Genomic DNA, 15921 nt, shown 5'->3' on the forward strand with positions numbered 1-15921 from the left:
GTGGTGAAAAAAGTCCTTTGTTCTGCAGCAGGCAAACATCCACTTATTCTGTATATTTATTCTTTTATTTGAATAAAAACATAGTGATGTAAAAAAATTAAAGTGAAATAATATGTGATTGCTTACTACCAACCTCAGTGGAATCCTTTGCATTACAGTGATGGACTGCTGTTTTGCAAAAGTTTTAATTTTACTTTGTCAAAAGCAATTTGTACGACTAATGTACAATTGTAATATGTTACTGATCATGTGGAATTATGAATTTTTGCTTATACTTGTAGCTTTTGTAGGAAAGTTTTCTGAAATTATGGGGAAAAAGGAAAAATATTTTTGGGTGAATTTCTTCTTACTGGTTGTCATATTGAACAGTTCTGTGTTCTTACTTCAAATATAATTATAAAAATCATTTCAAAAGAATTGCTGCTTAAGTGAATACATTTGTTTATACTATATATATGTCTTATATTATAAGACATCTCATTGTAACAAGAAAGTTCACTCTAAGGCAACTTTGTAATTTTAGATTTTTTTTTACAGATGTGTGTGAGCTAGAATGTCCACAAGGATATGCAGAAGATAAAAATGGTAACAAGTTATGTGAATGTGCCAAAACTACTCTGTGTCCTCCAATGACCAACTGCAAAAAGAATTGCCCACATGGTTTCCGACTAAACAAGTCAGGTTGTCCTCAGTGTAAATGTGATTCTTGTAAACCTCTTGTTGGATGTTCAAAGAAATGCCCTCATGGATTAATGACAAATCAAAATAATTGTCCAATTTGTAAATGCTTACGTAAGTGTTTCAACATAATTGATTAAGTTATTTTTCTCTGGGTGATGCAGAATCTTTTTGATTGATTATTTAGTATTTTAATTATGTGTATAGCTTAAATATTCTGTAAATTATTGTTAGAATTTAATTTTTATGATTTTTTTTTATGTATTCATGAAAATTGATTTATCTGCTAAAATTAAACAGAGAATTTAAAAATAAAAGTCCAAGTATGCTTGAATGTTTCCTGGAAGATGTTTTAGATATTTTTGCAAATTTATTTTGATTTGACTGTTTGAAATAATATTTATATCAGGGAACATTGATTGTTTCATGATTAATTTACTGAAATTACAATAAATTTCTGTAGCACTTTTATAATTTTTTAAACTTATGTACTGATAAATATGTAATGTAAACTTTAAACAGAATCTTGTTCGATCTATACTAATTTACATAAGATGTTAAATTAATTACCATAGTTCTAACTTAACTAAACAAAATTGAAACTTCACTTTGTGTTTAATTCAGATAAAGAATTAAATAATATTCTTTACTATTTTGCTAAATTAAACAATTTGACAAGTTTATAAAACATTTACAGTAGAACACGAACAAATTCACTGGTAAATGCCATTTAAAAAATAATTGATTCTCTTGTAATCTTAACACCTTACAAATTTAATAAAAAGTATTTTAGTTTTACCGATTCAAACATGGCTAAAATAAGTTGTTTAAGTTTTAATAATACTTTATATTTCATAATTTTGTCTCATTTCTCATCTACATTGAAATCTTAATAAAAATGTTTACTAAGGTACTTTTTCTAATAAATGCTTATGATTAATACATACAATTAAAATAAAAATAAATTAAAGTTTCACATTCATCATTAACTAATCAGAAACTTTAAAATGGATCCAATCAAAATTTATTTCCTCTGATTATAGACCCGATTTATTATTTCAATTGCAAAGACATTAGTTCACATTTGATTTTGATTGAAGGATTATTTAGATTGCACTTATAAATAAACCTGTACAGTGATTTATTGAATCCATAATCCCCTTAATATTTTGCTTGACTAAGGAGTTGTTTACCTTAATTACTAAATCTTGAAATTGCATTTATACAGTAGTAGGACTAAAAAATTCCAAACATCAGTTTCTCACACTCGGTTCAATATCCTTTTAATGGAGTCTAATAAGTTAAACATCAATTTATCATTTTCAGATAACTGACACAGCCCTTTGTAGCAAATATGTAATTTTTTTTTTGTATTCAGTCATTTGACTGGTTTGATGCAGCTCTCCAAGATTCCCTATCTAGTGCTAGTCGTTTCATTTCAGTATACCCTCTACATCCTACATCCCTAACAATTTGTTTTACATATTCCAAACGTGGCCTGCCTACACAATTTTTCCCTACTACCTGTCCTTCCAATATTAAAGCGACTATTTCTGGATGCCTTAGTATGTGGCCTATAAGTCTGTCTCTTCTTTTAACTATATTTTTCCAAATGCTTCTTTCTTCATCTATTTGCCGCAATACCTCTTCATTTGTCACTTTATCCATCCATCTGATTTTTAACATTCTCCTATAGCACCACATTTCAAAAGCTTCTAATCTTTTCTTCTCAGATACTCCGATTGTCCAAGTTTCACTTCCATATAAAGCGACACTCCAAACATACACTTTCAAAAATCTTTTCCTGACATTTAAATTAATTTTTGATGTAAACAAATTATATTTCTTATTGAAGGCTCGTTTAGCTTGTGCTATTCGGCATTTTATATTGCTCCTGCTTCGTCCATCTTTAGTAATTCTACTTCCAAATAACAAAATTCTTCTACCTCCATAATCTTTTTTCCTCCTATTTTCACATTCAGTGGTCCATCTTTGTTTCTACTACATTTCATTACTTTTGTTTTGTTCTTGTTTATTTTCATGCGATAGTTCTTGCGTAGGACTTCATCTATGCCGTTCATTGTTTCTTCTAAATGCTTTTTACTCTCGGCTAGATTACTATATCATCAGCAAATCGTAGCATCTTTATCTTTTCACCTTGTACTGTTACTCCGAATCTAAATTGTTCTTTAACATCATTAACTGCTAGTTCCATGTAAAGATTAAAAAGTAACGGAGATAGGGAACATCCTTGTCGGACTCCCTTTCTTATTACAGCTTCTTTCTTATGTTCTTTAATTGTTACTGTTGCTGTTTGGTTCCTGTACATGTTAGCAATTGTTCTTCTATCTCTGTATTTGAACTCTGATTTTTTTAAAATGCTGAACATTTTATTCCGGTCTACATTATCGAATGCCTTTTCTAGGTCTATAAACGCCAAGTATGTTGGTTTGTTTTTCTTTAATCTTCCTTCTACTATTAATCTGAGGCCTAAAATTGCTTCCCTTGTCCCTATACTTTTCCTGAAACCAAATTGGTCTTCTCCTAACACTTCTTCCACTCTCCTCTCAATTCTTTTGTATAGAATTCTAGTTAAGATTTTTGATGCATGACTAGTTAAACTAATTGTTCTGCATTCTTCACATTTATCTGCCCCTGCTTTCTTTGGTATCATGACTATAACACTTTTTTTGAAGTCTGACGGAATTTTCCCTCTTTCATAAATATTACACACCAGTTTGTATAATCTATCAATCGCTTCCTCACCTGCACTGCACAGTAATTCTACAGGTATTCCGTCTATTCCAGGATCCTTTCTGCCATTTAAATCTTTTAATGCTCTCTTAAATTCAGATCTCAGTATTGTTTCTCCCATTTCATCCTCCTCAATTTCCTCTTCTTCCTCTATAACACCATTTTCTAGTTCATTTCCTCCGTATAACTCTTCAGTATATTCCACCCATCTATCGACTTTACCTTTCCGAGGTAAATTGATAGTTGGTAATTTCACTGAAGGTTTATTTTCGTTAATGCAAGATTGGTGTGAGTTGAAGTGCTGGGTTTCTGAAACAGATGTTTCCTTTAAATATTCTTCCATTTGCGCCCTAATTTTATAATAATTGTCTTTAAAATCTAACCTATCTTCTAAATGCGTATCGTAATTTTTCTCGTCCTGTACTTCTAGCAAACTCTGTGTTTTATTCAGATTATCTAAAATATTTGGCATTCCATCATATTTAACTTTAATATTACTTTTTGGTGTCTCATTATTACATTTATCGACAAATGTTTTTATGCGTGTTAATTGAGCCGTCAATTAACATAGCCCATACTCCTAGTTGTTTTTTCAAAGTTGTAATTTCTACTTCAAGAGACATAATGATAATTTTTATAAAATACTTATAGATATAACTATCAACGTAAATTAAAGATTTATAGGAAAATAAGAAATTAATAATTATTAAAAATATAGACGATGTGGATGGAATTAATCGGTAAGAAATAATAATGTGAATGATAAAGGGATCAAATGAAGGAAAGTAAATGTAAATCTATATCGTAGATAGGGACGTAAATAAGGAGCTGAAATTCCCAATTTGAATTACTTATCTGGAACAATTAAGATAAGGGATGGGTAGCAGCTTCCTTGGCTTGAAGGTCATGACGAAATGGCTCTTTACTTAGCACCAAGGTCGATGTCTGCATTCCAAGTTGATTTGTAATTACTATATTACACATGGATATTATTACGCAACTATATTATACGATATATTACAAACTATATATACTATATTACGATATATTACAAACTATATATACTATATTACGATATATTACAAACTATATATACTATATTACAATATATTATACGCAAACTATCTTCTGCACACACAAAAAAATATCCGGCCCGGACGACCAATGTAAAAGATCCGGCCCGGAGGACCAATGTTAACGGGCTGTACGTAGTAGCAGAATAATGGACTGTAGTATACATAAAATTATTACACATTGATTGATAACTAAATAGACTATATTTATAAGATTAACAATATTTAACTATGATGCAGAGGCCGTACTGGCGTGCATGCTTACTCTAAGACTGTCCAACTTCGACCGACTAGAATACAGAATGTTCTTAGTACTAAAGCTGCCCATAGGCAGCGCTGAGTGTCTGATTTTAAACCAAACAGTAGTTGTAATTTATGTTGAGCATCTGCCCAGGATTAAGCCATTAGACCGAGTGCTTTGTATAAAGCAGGTACATTTACTTTTTTAATACCTATAACACCATTTTGTTTAAAATACTCCTTCATATTTGCTGTAAAAGTCAAATAGTAAAAGTTTTCTCCTTCAGGGTTTCATGGCATACTCTGATTTCATTCTATGTCCACAAAAGAAGTACTTTCATGTAGTTTTTGTGTATTCCTTTCCAAATTACCATTCAACCCAGTTGGAATTTAGTTTGTCCCAAAGCCTTTCAAATGAAATAGAATCAAACACCCAATGAAAATCAGTAAAAATAGCAATTACTTCTCTTTACTTTAATCTCATACTTCTCTTTGCTCTAATCTCTTGGATTAAAGGGATTAAGGTGAAATCCCGTTGCTAAAGGAGATTTTGTTCTCTTCCAATCCAAATTCCCATCTGCACTTTAGGTAATAACTCTATTGTCCCGATTCAATTATTCTATTGTGCAGTATCTTAGTAAACATTAACCAATGTAATAATTAAATAAATTCCTCAATATCTCAAAAGATTATTATTGGTGATTGTATTTTTTAAAAATCATTTTCACCTTAATCATACATCATTTTTCAGGCATCATTTCATCTTCCAAAATCTTATTATTAGTATTTAATAAATAATGGAACTACATCAGAGTGAAATTTTGAAGACATTCATTTACGGCATTACTAGACTGGAAACTTTAGCTATTTGTATTTTTAAAAATTTCTTTCATTTCTAACAGTATCCAATTCAGGATGATGCTAAAATATAATATTCTCGGCACCCAATTCTGCATGTGTATAGCTCTTTAAGGTCTTTCCTTGAAACGGCATTAACTTCAGCAGTATGACATCTTTTCCTCTTCGCACTATTCCAAAACTCTGCAGTTCTATAAAAATTACTCAGTTTAAATTTTTGATCGTAAAAATTATTTTTACATATCCTCTATTTTTTGTTATATCTGTGTTATATACTGAAATTTTTCAAATTGTTTATCTGCAAATGAGGTTTGATTCACCTTTTGTACTAATTCTTTATTTCTTTCTTAACTAACATATTATATTCTCCATTAAACCAGGATTTCCTCATGCTTTTTCCTTCATTATTAACAATGTAAATTTTAATAAAGCTAGATTGTTTCATAGTATCATTTATTTCATATTGTTCATTTACTTAACTAGTTTGAAGATTAATTTTCCCTAATTCTTCCATAATAATCTGATACCTAACTAAAATATCTCTTTTTTACTAAATAAAGCTTGTTAATCATATTTTACTTTTTTAAATTGTGGAACTAAAACCTAGAATAGTCATAAGATGATCAGAGTTGCCAAAAACTATGTTAATCTCAAAATTTGAACAAGTAACAAACAGTAATGGATTCATTCAAACCACAGATTTATAACATTGGCCTTGAGGGTCTATAGATGTGTATTTAGCAGGGCAATCTTCACCGAAATTTCCATTACACAGTAAAAAATTAAGCTATCTCAATACTTCCTCTCTATTAACAGTAATGAATTTATCTAAAGAATTCTTATTTCCATTGAATCAACAATTCAACTCCTTTGTATGACAAATTAAATCCCCCCTCCCTGATTATAATTTTAATATTTACATTTCAAGAAATTATCGTTTAATTCTAACTTAAATATAGCTACAAAATACGTCCAGTAAGTAGAATCAGTAACAAACAACTCATTATAATATTTTTATTTTAACAAAAATTTACCATTTTTTCAAACTTGAAGCCTCTATAATAGCTACATTAAACTATCTTTAAAAATATCATTATACCCAAACTATACCTATAATACTTTTATTCTTAAAAAAAGCAAACTTATTACTTAAAAATCATTGAGAAAATTAAGCTTATAAAAGTTCTGCAGTGAAATCTATGTTTCACAAAATATACAAATGCTGAATGATATCAGATTCATTACTAATCTTAATTAATAATCAAATTATTCCTATCAAAGTTCAAAACTCTACTTTTCATTTTTTCTTTTTTTTAAAATTAATTTTAATTTAAAATTTATTTCTAATTTAAAAAAATTTTTTTTTTTATGAAGACAATAAATTAGTTCAGACTGACCCTTCATTACTTCTTATTGTCAATAAGATAACACAACCTTTGAACATCAGGCTATATTGTCTTTCTTGGTTTGCTGACTTCTTGGAGAATAAAAAAAAACTGCTGAATTGACCTGTTAAAGTGTTTATTTATTAACATTTTCTTCTTCCCTGCATTTTGGATCATGCTATTCATTACAGAAGATTTAGCATCCACTTTCTATATTTTGACAAAAATGTCATAAGTTACCAAGTCTTGAGGACTACCACATTTCAACTAGTGATTTATCGTTAAACTTAACAAACATTTATCTTAAACCAAACCTATTTTAAGTGATTGTTCTTAAGATATTCTGTAGCTAAATGATGCTAATTTGCACATTCTAGAGATATGTGTATTCTTATATAAAAATATTTTTCTAGGTTGCATTTAAAATATGTCTGATAAATGAAGTGAATTGATAAGTCATCTTAAGTGTAAAAAAACCCTTTATTTCTAATTTAAAAATTTTCTAGAACTACTAATGTGGGGAGGCCAAAGATTATTATTTTGGCTTGGCTACCTGCAACTAAATCACTTAAAATTAAAATTTGTAATCTCTCTTACTTTATCATTAACAACCTTATAATACTTTATCCTTATTAAAGAGAGTATTAGAATTCTAATACCATTAAAGTGAACAGTTTGCTCTAATTCATTCATTTTATAATACAGTGTTTAAGGACGTATTCTCCTTCTTTATTTTCAACAGTTCCTTTTAACTTTCAGATACATTTTTACTTATTTCAATTATTTGTTGTTCAAATTCTCTTCACAATTATTAATGACTTTCCAATATTTACATCTTTATATTTAACTGTATTTATATCGATTTGCAATAAATTTATTTCATTTTTTATCCATAACATATTTGTTTGCAAGTTAGATAGTGTAATGGTAATATCGTTTGCCTCTTCTCCTTGTCCTCTGACCCTGAATTTTATGGAAATAGAATCATTATCCACTTTCTTCTTATTAATCTTGCATACTGATCAGATTGATGTAAATTTAAAGTACCCTGAGGTATTAATACACTGAGGTCAATATTAACTATTTATACACAACAATGATAATCACTGATTCCAAAATACAGTAGGACGAAGTTCACGATTGGCTTTATTCCAACAAATCAACAAATGTACCACAACTATTAACTTATTGAACTAAAACACAGAAACTTGTTCTCCATTCTTTTGTTTATTGAGAAGGAATATTTTAAAAATTATTCCTTGCATTTTAAAATCCCTAGAATTTACAAGTATAAACACAAAATATCACTCACACAATTAATCTGTTCATTACAATAACTGCTAAAATTTTAGTTGTAGGTTATTGAAATTTTCCAAGGGGATTACACAAGCTTTAGAGATCTTTTTAAGTATTTTCTTGGAGTTCCTAAAAGGTAACAGGTATTGAATTGATTGATTGAATAATTTTCCATTTATAAAATGCCAGAAAGTATTAACTATTATTTCAATTTATTTCATTTATTGGAAGAAGTTTTTAATTACATCTTAAAGTTTAAAAGGTGTTCAGTCTCTTAAAAAAAATGTCTGAATTTGTGACTTTTTGAATTGGTTGAGGGCTAGAATTCAGATATAGCTTAGAGGTGCTTAAAAAATTACCATGGCGATCTTGGTAAAGTTCTTTGTTAAAGATATTTGCGTATAAATTGTTATTTGATTCCAGTTTTAAATTGGAATAAATGAAGTAGAACTTATAGAAAAATATCTTTTGGTATTTAAATTTTCAGTATTTATTTAATTTATAATATGGAGAACTAAAAGAAAACATTGCATTTTTTTTTCTGTTCATACATTAATAATTGAGTCAAAACTGAAGATGATCTATGGATCAAAATACATCTGTCAAGTTGTAAGTTATTTTTTAGTTCATAAACTATATTATAGAAAATTAAATAAATTTTAACTTTAATTTTTTTTGGGGGGGTTTTCTGAGTGAAAAACGCAAAGAAAAATTAAGGATAAAACTTTTATTTCATTTTCTGCAATGTAGTTTATGATCTAAAACATAAATTAAAAATTGACTAATGTATTTTGTTCCTTAGATCATCTTCACTTTTGACTTTCAATTATTAGTGTATTAGTAGCAAAAAAATAGTTTTATTTATTTATTTATTTTTTTATTAAATATCGTAATTGCATAAAAATAAATTAAATGAATGTTCCCAGTTAAAATTTTCTTTGCTGCATTACTATTTTTCATTTTTTTATCTGGTACAGTTAAATCTTCTTTCCTACATGAAATTTTGTTTAAGTATCTGTTGAAAAAGTCTATTGGTTAAATCAAAAAATAATTATTTTTTGTTAAAACTTATTGATTTGAACTTCCTTATATCCTAGAAAGTATGGTTGTTTAGTAAATTGTTATTTCTTAATAAGTTTATATTTTTTTTATGTTTTCAACAAAATTAAAAAAAAAAAAACTTATACTGTGACTGGAAATATGTATAGTGTATGTTTATTTTGAAAACTAATACTAAAACATATTAATAGCATAATATTATCTATTTTCAGCTTTTGGATCAAGTGAAACTTCAAATACTTCATTTAATGTCCAGAAAGAAAAAGTTTGCTCTTCAGGTATCTATTTCATGTTACTAATTTCCACTTAAGAATACTATCGATTTGAATATTTTGGCATATTTTTTTATAAAAAAAGAAACATTCTCAGAATTACTGTATTTGCTCAAATAAATGCCGGTCAAGGTTTTTTCATACATTTTCTCTCTTAAAATGGGGATTTGACCTATATGCAGAGCTGATTTGCATTTGGATTCGATCAGGCTTTTAAGTTATTTTTTAGTTTATTTGTGATGGAGAACTTGTTAGAGTTTATATTTATAGTAATAACTACCTTCAGTTATTATTATTAATAAAAGTAATTAATGAAAAATGTTGGATGGATGAGACTTTGTCAAAAATTGGCTTAAAAGATCTGGTCCAGAAACTTAGATCTTAGAAGACAGTGATCCATGTTAATATTAGAGTCATTCCAGGGGTCATCTCACCAAAAATGTAAAATTGGAAGTAAAAAAACAACGCTGATTTAGTTATAATACCTGGTGGTATGACTTACGACTAACAGTTACACATTTTGGATGTAGTTGTGAACAAGCCCTTTTATAGATAATCTTACAAAAAAAAATATAATTTGTTGGATACAAAGCATCAGTCATCAGCTAACTCCTACTGGAAGAATAAAAAACATCCATGGGCTCTTTTTATGTGAGTAGATTATTAAGTCGTGGAACTCAATAACACCAGATAGCTTTAGACAGTGATTTAAGAAATATTGCATTAGCAATATATTAGATGATATTCTGCGAGAGGATGATCAAATAATGAAAATATTTTATTTTCAGATGGAAGTAGTGATGAAGATAATAGCACCAATTTTAAATGTTCATGTGGTATGAGTAAATTTTTGTGAAGTAGTAAATTTTTTTTCATGAAAATACAGAAAAATAATTTAAATAAAAAAAATTAAAAATTGCAATGATTATTATTTCATTAAAAATATTTCTTACTAAAAATCTTGTACACAATTTTACTTTTTTTTATGATGGTATTTAGGTATAAAGTTTAAGCAAGTAGATATAATATTATAAAATAATGCTAATATTAATTTAGTACTATGATATTAATCTCTTAATATTATATCTCTTGATATTAATTTCTTATTGGTGGAAAAAGAATTTCCACCAACTTCTTTTCCTGAAAATTAAATTCAAAAATTGACCTATATTTGAGCAAATACAGTATATGAAATTTTATGCATCTTGAAACATGTAATGTATTACATAAATACACTGTTAGTTAGTTGGAAAGTCTTATAAATAAGTACAGGTGAAGCTCTAGTTTTAATATTTTATCTGAACTTCTGCTATTCATGCTTATATATGTATGTATGTATGTATATATAGTATGTATTGTATTCTTAAAAATCAATTGAGTATTTATTTCTAAAACTGCAATTTAAATATCTGAAATCTTGAACAAAATTACAAATAAGAAATTGCAAGCTTTAAGTAACAAATTAAATTTAGTTTTTTACATTTGAATGTAAAATATTTTTCTGTAATGTTTTTAATCCTTTAATTTTTTTATTTTTTTATTGAATATGATATGTAGTCTTGTTATTATACAGTTTAACGTACATTAGTCATTCATTTAATTGTCTACAACAGTGTTTCTTAATCTGTGGGGTGCGCCCTCCTAGGGAGGCATGATAACACTAAAGGGGGGCTCGAGCATATCAAAAAGAAAATATTATTAAAAAACATTAATGATTAACTTATCAATACTAAATTAAAAGCAAATTTAATAATTATTAGTAACTCAGACCAAAGCTTTTCAAAGGAACGTTTAATATTTTAAATAGATACTCTGAGTTCTTTTTCTATATTTAGCTGAGATCTGTATTTTGTCTTCAAAGCAACTACTGCAGAAAATCTGATTTTGCAAAGGTAGGATGTTGATAATGGTAACAGTATATGAAATGCTCTTTCAGTACAGCTTAGTTTTCAGTGTTCATCATCCAACCCTGCCCAAAATTTTAAACAGTAATTTATTACTAAATTGTCTCTTGAATTCGCCACTTGCAGTGAAGTGTATGAAGATTTCTTCTTTGGCAGTTGAGAGTCCTTGGGGAATATTTTGAAATGGATCCCTAACCCACTCATAATTTGCTACAAAGTTATCGTCAGCAAGAACATACTTCTTAAAATTCTTTGCCAGCATGGATAAATGATTTTCGGTGGTTACAAAAACAACTTTCACATGTTGTTTTTCAGCCTTGTAAGTTTTAACACATTCATCTACAGAAAAGATTCTTGATTTTAGGCCTCTCATTTTTAATAACTTACTACAGTTACAACTGTCGTTAGCAGAATATTCAGACCAGGTCTCATTTTTTTGGAAGCTTCTCTGTGGATCATGCAATGTGTCCAGACACACAGTGGAGATTTTTGATTCACAAATACTTGTATAGTTGAAAATGTCTTGTGCTCCATGGGTGCATATTCCGATGCAATTTTTCCTCTTCATGTTAGCATTATTTATAAAATCATAGATAAGCTGAAAAGCTGATGCTGTCCATCTTCAGCTGTTTCATCAATTCGATGGGACAGTTTCATTTGATAGAGGTATGGACTGCAATTGTTTGACAAAATTATCTACAAATATAGTTTCTACAATCTCAGTTGCAGTTGGCAAAATAAGCTCTTCATCAATGGTGTGAGGATTTTTACATCTGGCTATTTTATATAAAACTTTGTAAGAGGCAAGTAAAGCTCTTTTATTCAGAAAGTTTTTTTTTTAAAATGATGTTTGCTTTTCATATGATTTTAATTTGAAGAATTTTCGGGGTTTGTTAATGTACTTGCTAGGAAGCATTTTCAATGTTGTTTCATGCAACATCATTGTTGTTTTCAATGTTGTTTAGGTTTCATGCTCTCTGCTGCCAACATTTTTGAGAAAATGACACACAGAGACCTTTCTTCTTCATTTACTTTAGTACTGGTAAACCCAAAATTTAAGTATTGAGAATATTTTCGGAACCATACTTGTCTGTGCACTTGTTGATGCTTTACTATCGTTTAATGCTTGCTTATGCCAACTTATATATTTATCCACGATTTTGTATAAATCTACTGCAATGAATATTTAATATCGTGAATTGTAATTGACATGCAAATTACAACATTCACATTCATGATAGATTCTATAGCAATAGAAGGATCAAATAAACTGGCTGGAGACTGGCTGGAATTGAACGAGGTGCAGCATTTATACACGTTTGCGCAGATGTTCCAGAATGTTCGAGAGAACTTCTTGTGAAGTCGTGAGAATGTCTGATATGGTGGATGTAACACAAGAGAGCAATAGAGAGGCATCGATTCTGGTTTTGTCAATGCAGTGGATTGGTGTTGCCAAATATCAGTAAATTTACTTATTCTTGGTAAATTGTAACGTTTGTAATTAAGGTCATAGTGTAGCTTTAGTGTCAAAATAATCAAAATACATTATTATTGTATGAGAGGGGGCGCGATGAAAAGGTTGAGAAACGCTGGTCTACAATTAAAATTGTTAAGATTACATGTGTATTATTTAATTAAATAATTTATTATTTAAATTGTAAATTTATGGTATCATTAAGCCCAATTATTTTGAAGTATTATTTTAAAGGTTTCATCATTTTTCAGATGGATGAAACCTTGATGAATATAAAAACTTCTTGAAATTACTTAAATAAGTTTTAATTTTTCTCCAGGTATTAAAATCTGATAAATTATGTGACAGGATTATGTTGGAGTTGATCAGAAGGCCAATAGTTGCTTTCTCATGTAGGAGATTGAAAGTTTGTGGCTGGGCCAAATCTGTTTTGTTAGTGCTCTTTGATACTTAGTTATGGTTACTGTTCTGTTTGTGACTTCCGCCTGGTTATTCCAGGGTGTTTACTTGATTTATGTACTGTATGTACAATAAAAGAATGCAGTAGAATTGCCTAACTTTCTTGGCTTCACTGGAAATGGTGTGCAACTCTGGCTTTACCTGCACACACTAGTACTACTTACGAGGAATTGTAAGTGCGGTATTAAAGTATGTATGTTTGCAAGTAAAGAAACTATTCTACTCTTTCAGTAAATTTGAGATACAGGACACATTATCCTCTTTATACAAGAGTTCATAAAAAATAAGTTAATCCAGTCTGAAAACATGTAAAACAATAAACATATTAAATAATACTTGATAAAAAAAGAAATTGTGGTGATTATTCCTCACAATGCATAATGAAAGTGACATACTAATGTAATGGAATTATCTAATTAGCTCAATAATGTTTCAGGAATGACAAGTTCAGGAATGACAAAAAGTAAAAAAAACGCTTTTCTCCTTTCATTTATAAGAGTTCTAATAAGTATTTCAGCAACCTAAGGTTCATTAAATTATGTGAAAAGATTTACCTACTCCTTTAGTAAAATTTTGAGATATAGAGACCATAAAGTGCATACCCCCTGACTTCTCTACTGATTTTACCAAAATTAAACTGAATCAATGCCCCATACACAGAAATCATTGTGCCTATCACATGTTGAGTTTGATAAAATCTTAAAGATTTTATAGCAAAAATATCTGATGTTTATTTGTGCCTCTTAGCGATAACATTTCTTGCAATTTAATTAACAAAAGATATATAAAATTATCTTCCAGTATTAAAGATATCAGAGAATTGCTTGAATAAAAATTCAAGGGGGAAAAAAAAGAAAATGAAGACAATCTGCTCTCAGTCCATCTGAAATTGGTTTGTAGTGGAACAGTTGGAAGATCAGAATTTTATAGCAGTTAAGTTAGTACTATTACACATTATTGTTAATTATTATTTTTAATCAATTACTTTTATGCACTATGTATATGATGACTAATGTATACATGTTTTAATGAACTGTAATAGATGGAATAGTAGTTCGGGATGACGGTGAAGTCTGGTTTGATGGTTGTCGACAGTGTTATTGTATGGCAGGGCTAGAAATGTGTTCACCTCTTCTTTGTCCGTCTACCAACTGCCCTTCACAACTTCTTAATACTTCTGGATGCTGTCCTGTTTGCCCAGGTAAATTTTAAAATACTTTTTTTTATATGTCAACAAATTTACATGATATTAAATTTTGTTTGTATGTATTTACCTTAATCTAATTTAACAGTAAATGAATGCACAGGTATTTTTCTTTAGGAAAACTAATGTAAATTGCATTGAGTCAAGGACAAATTGCAAATTAATGATTTATCAAGTAATATAGGAGTTGTTGGATTGGTAGCGTTGGGACATCTCTGTTTGTGCTCCATGGTTTATTAGGCTTTTGGATTAGTTTAATGGGTTTTTTCTTGATTTGTAGGATCGGTAATTGTGGCAAGTGTATGATTTGATTTTCCTATTTTTTATGAGTTTTGGATATTGGATTGTCTTTTTATTGTGACTATTGTGGTTTTTTATCCTTGTGCCAGTAGGCAATAAGGTTTATTTTTGTGTGCTACTACTTTGGTAAGACAATACAGGTAGTGGTTACCTGTTTTGTTTATTAGTTATTGTGTCTTATCTTTGGTGGACTGTTTTGTTTAGTGCAGGTGTGCGTGATAGTGACTTTTGTTCTTACATATTATCTATCTTTAATTTTATAAAGTTATTTTTTTTTTTTAATTCATTATCTTATCAGTGTGATAACAGCTTGTTGATTAAGGGGTTACCTACCTGTCCGTTCCCGCTGTACTTTCTTTACATATTTTTCTTCTTCTTTTATTGTTCTCTTGTTTTTCTCTCAGCAGTCTCTGGGAGACTGCTGAGACAGAATAAGCTGTGGCATGGGCAGTTGATAGTCGATAGGGGATATACGGAGGTCTTGTTGGAGGACCTGGAAGAGGAGAAGTGGGGGAGGGTCTGTTATACCATTGTCATGGATTCTGCTACAGGAGATAAAACTTTGGTAGAAGATATTTATCGAGTATTAAAGAGGATGCAGTATGTGTGTGTCAGCCGTATTTGGAGTAACAGCAAATAGGGTAGGCTGGACCCTTAAGAAGGTAATTCCAAATACTTCTGTTCCTTACTGCAATGCTATTTGAACACTTATCGAAAAATTTCTGGCAACAGGCTCTGTTAAAGATGCTGATCGAAGTGAAAGACCACCTAAACTAAATGAATGCTGCTTGATATTTTGAATGCTATGGCTGAAAGTCCATCCAAGTCAATGCAAAAGTTAGCACAGCAGCAAGATATTGGACTTGTCATACTGTAAGAAAAGAACTTTTCCCATTCCTAAGTAATGTTGTTCAAGATCTGAAACCTACAGATTAAGCTGAAAGACTAAATTATTGTCAATAGTT

At 29.3% G+C, this 15921-nt stretch overlaps 1 protein-coding gene across 1 annotated transcript in view; it reads left to right on the plus strand.

Annotated features, from left to right (window-relative positions):
• Rcd2 (Reduction in Cnn dots 2) overlaps window positions 1-15921 on the plus strand; it is a 92471-nt gene that overhangs the window by 62346 nt on the left and 14204 nt on the right. The window contains exons 7-9 of the mRNA XM_075357530.1: window positions 538-792; window positions 9556-9621; window positions 14495-14653. Coding sequence (XP_075213645.1) covers window positions 538-792; window positions 9556-9621; window positions 14495-14653 — 480 coding nt within the window. The remainder of the gene's footprint in view (window positions 1-537; window positions 793-9555; window positions 9622-14494; window positions 14654-15921) is intronic.

This window comes from Lycorma delicatula, chromosome 2 (genome assembly GCF_047948215.1).
Source record: "Lycorma delicatula isolate Av1 chromosome 2, ASM4794821v1, whole genome shotgun sequence".
NCBI classification, from domain to species: domain Eukaryota; kingdom Metazoa; phylum Arthropoda; class Insecta; order Hemiptera; family Fulgoridae; genus Lycorma; species Lycorma delicatula.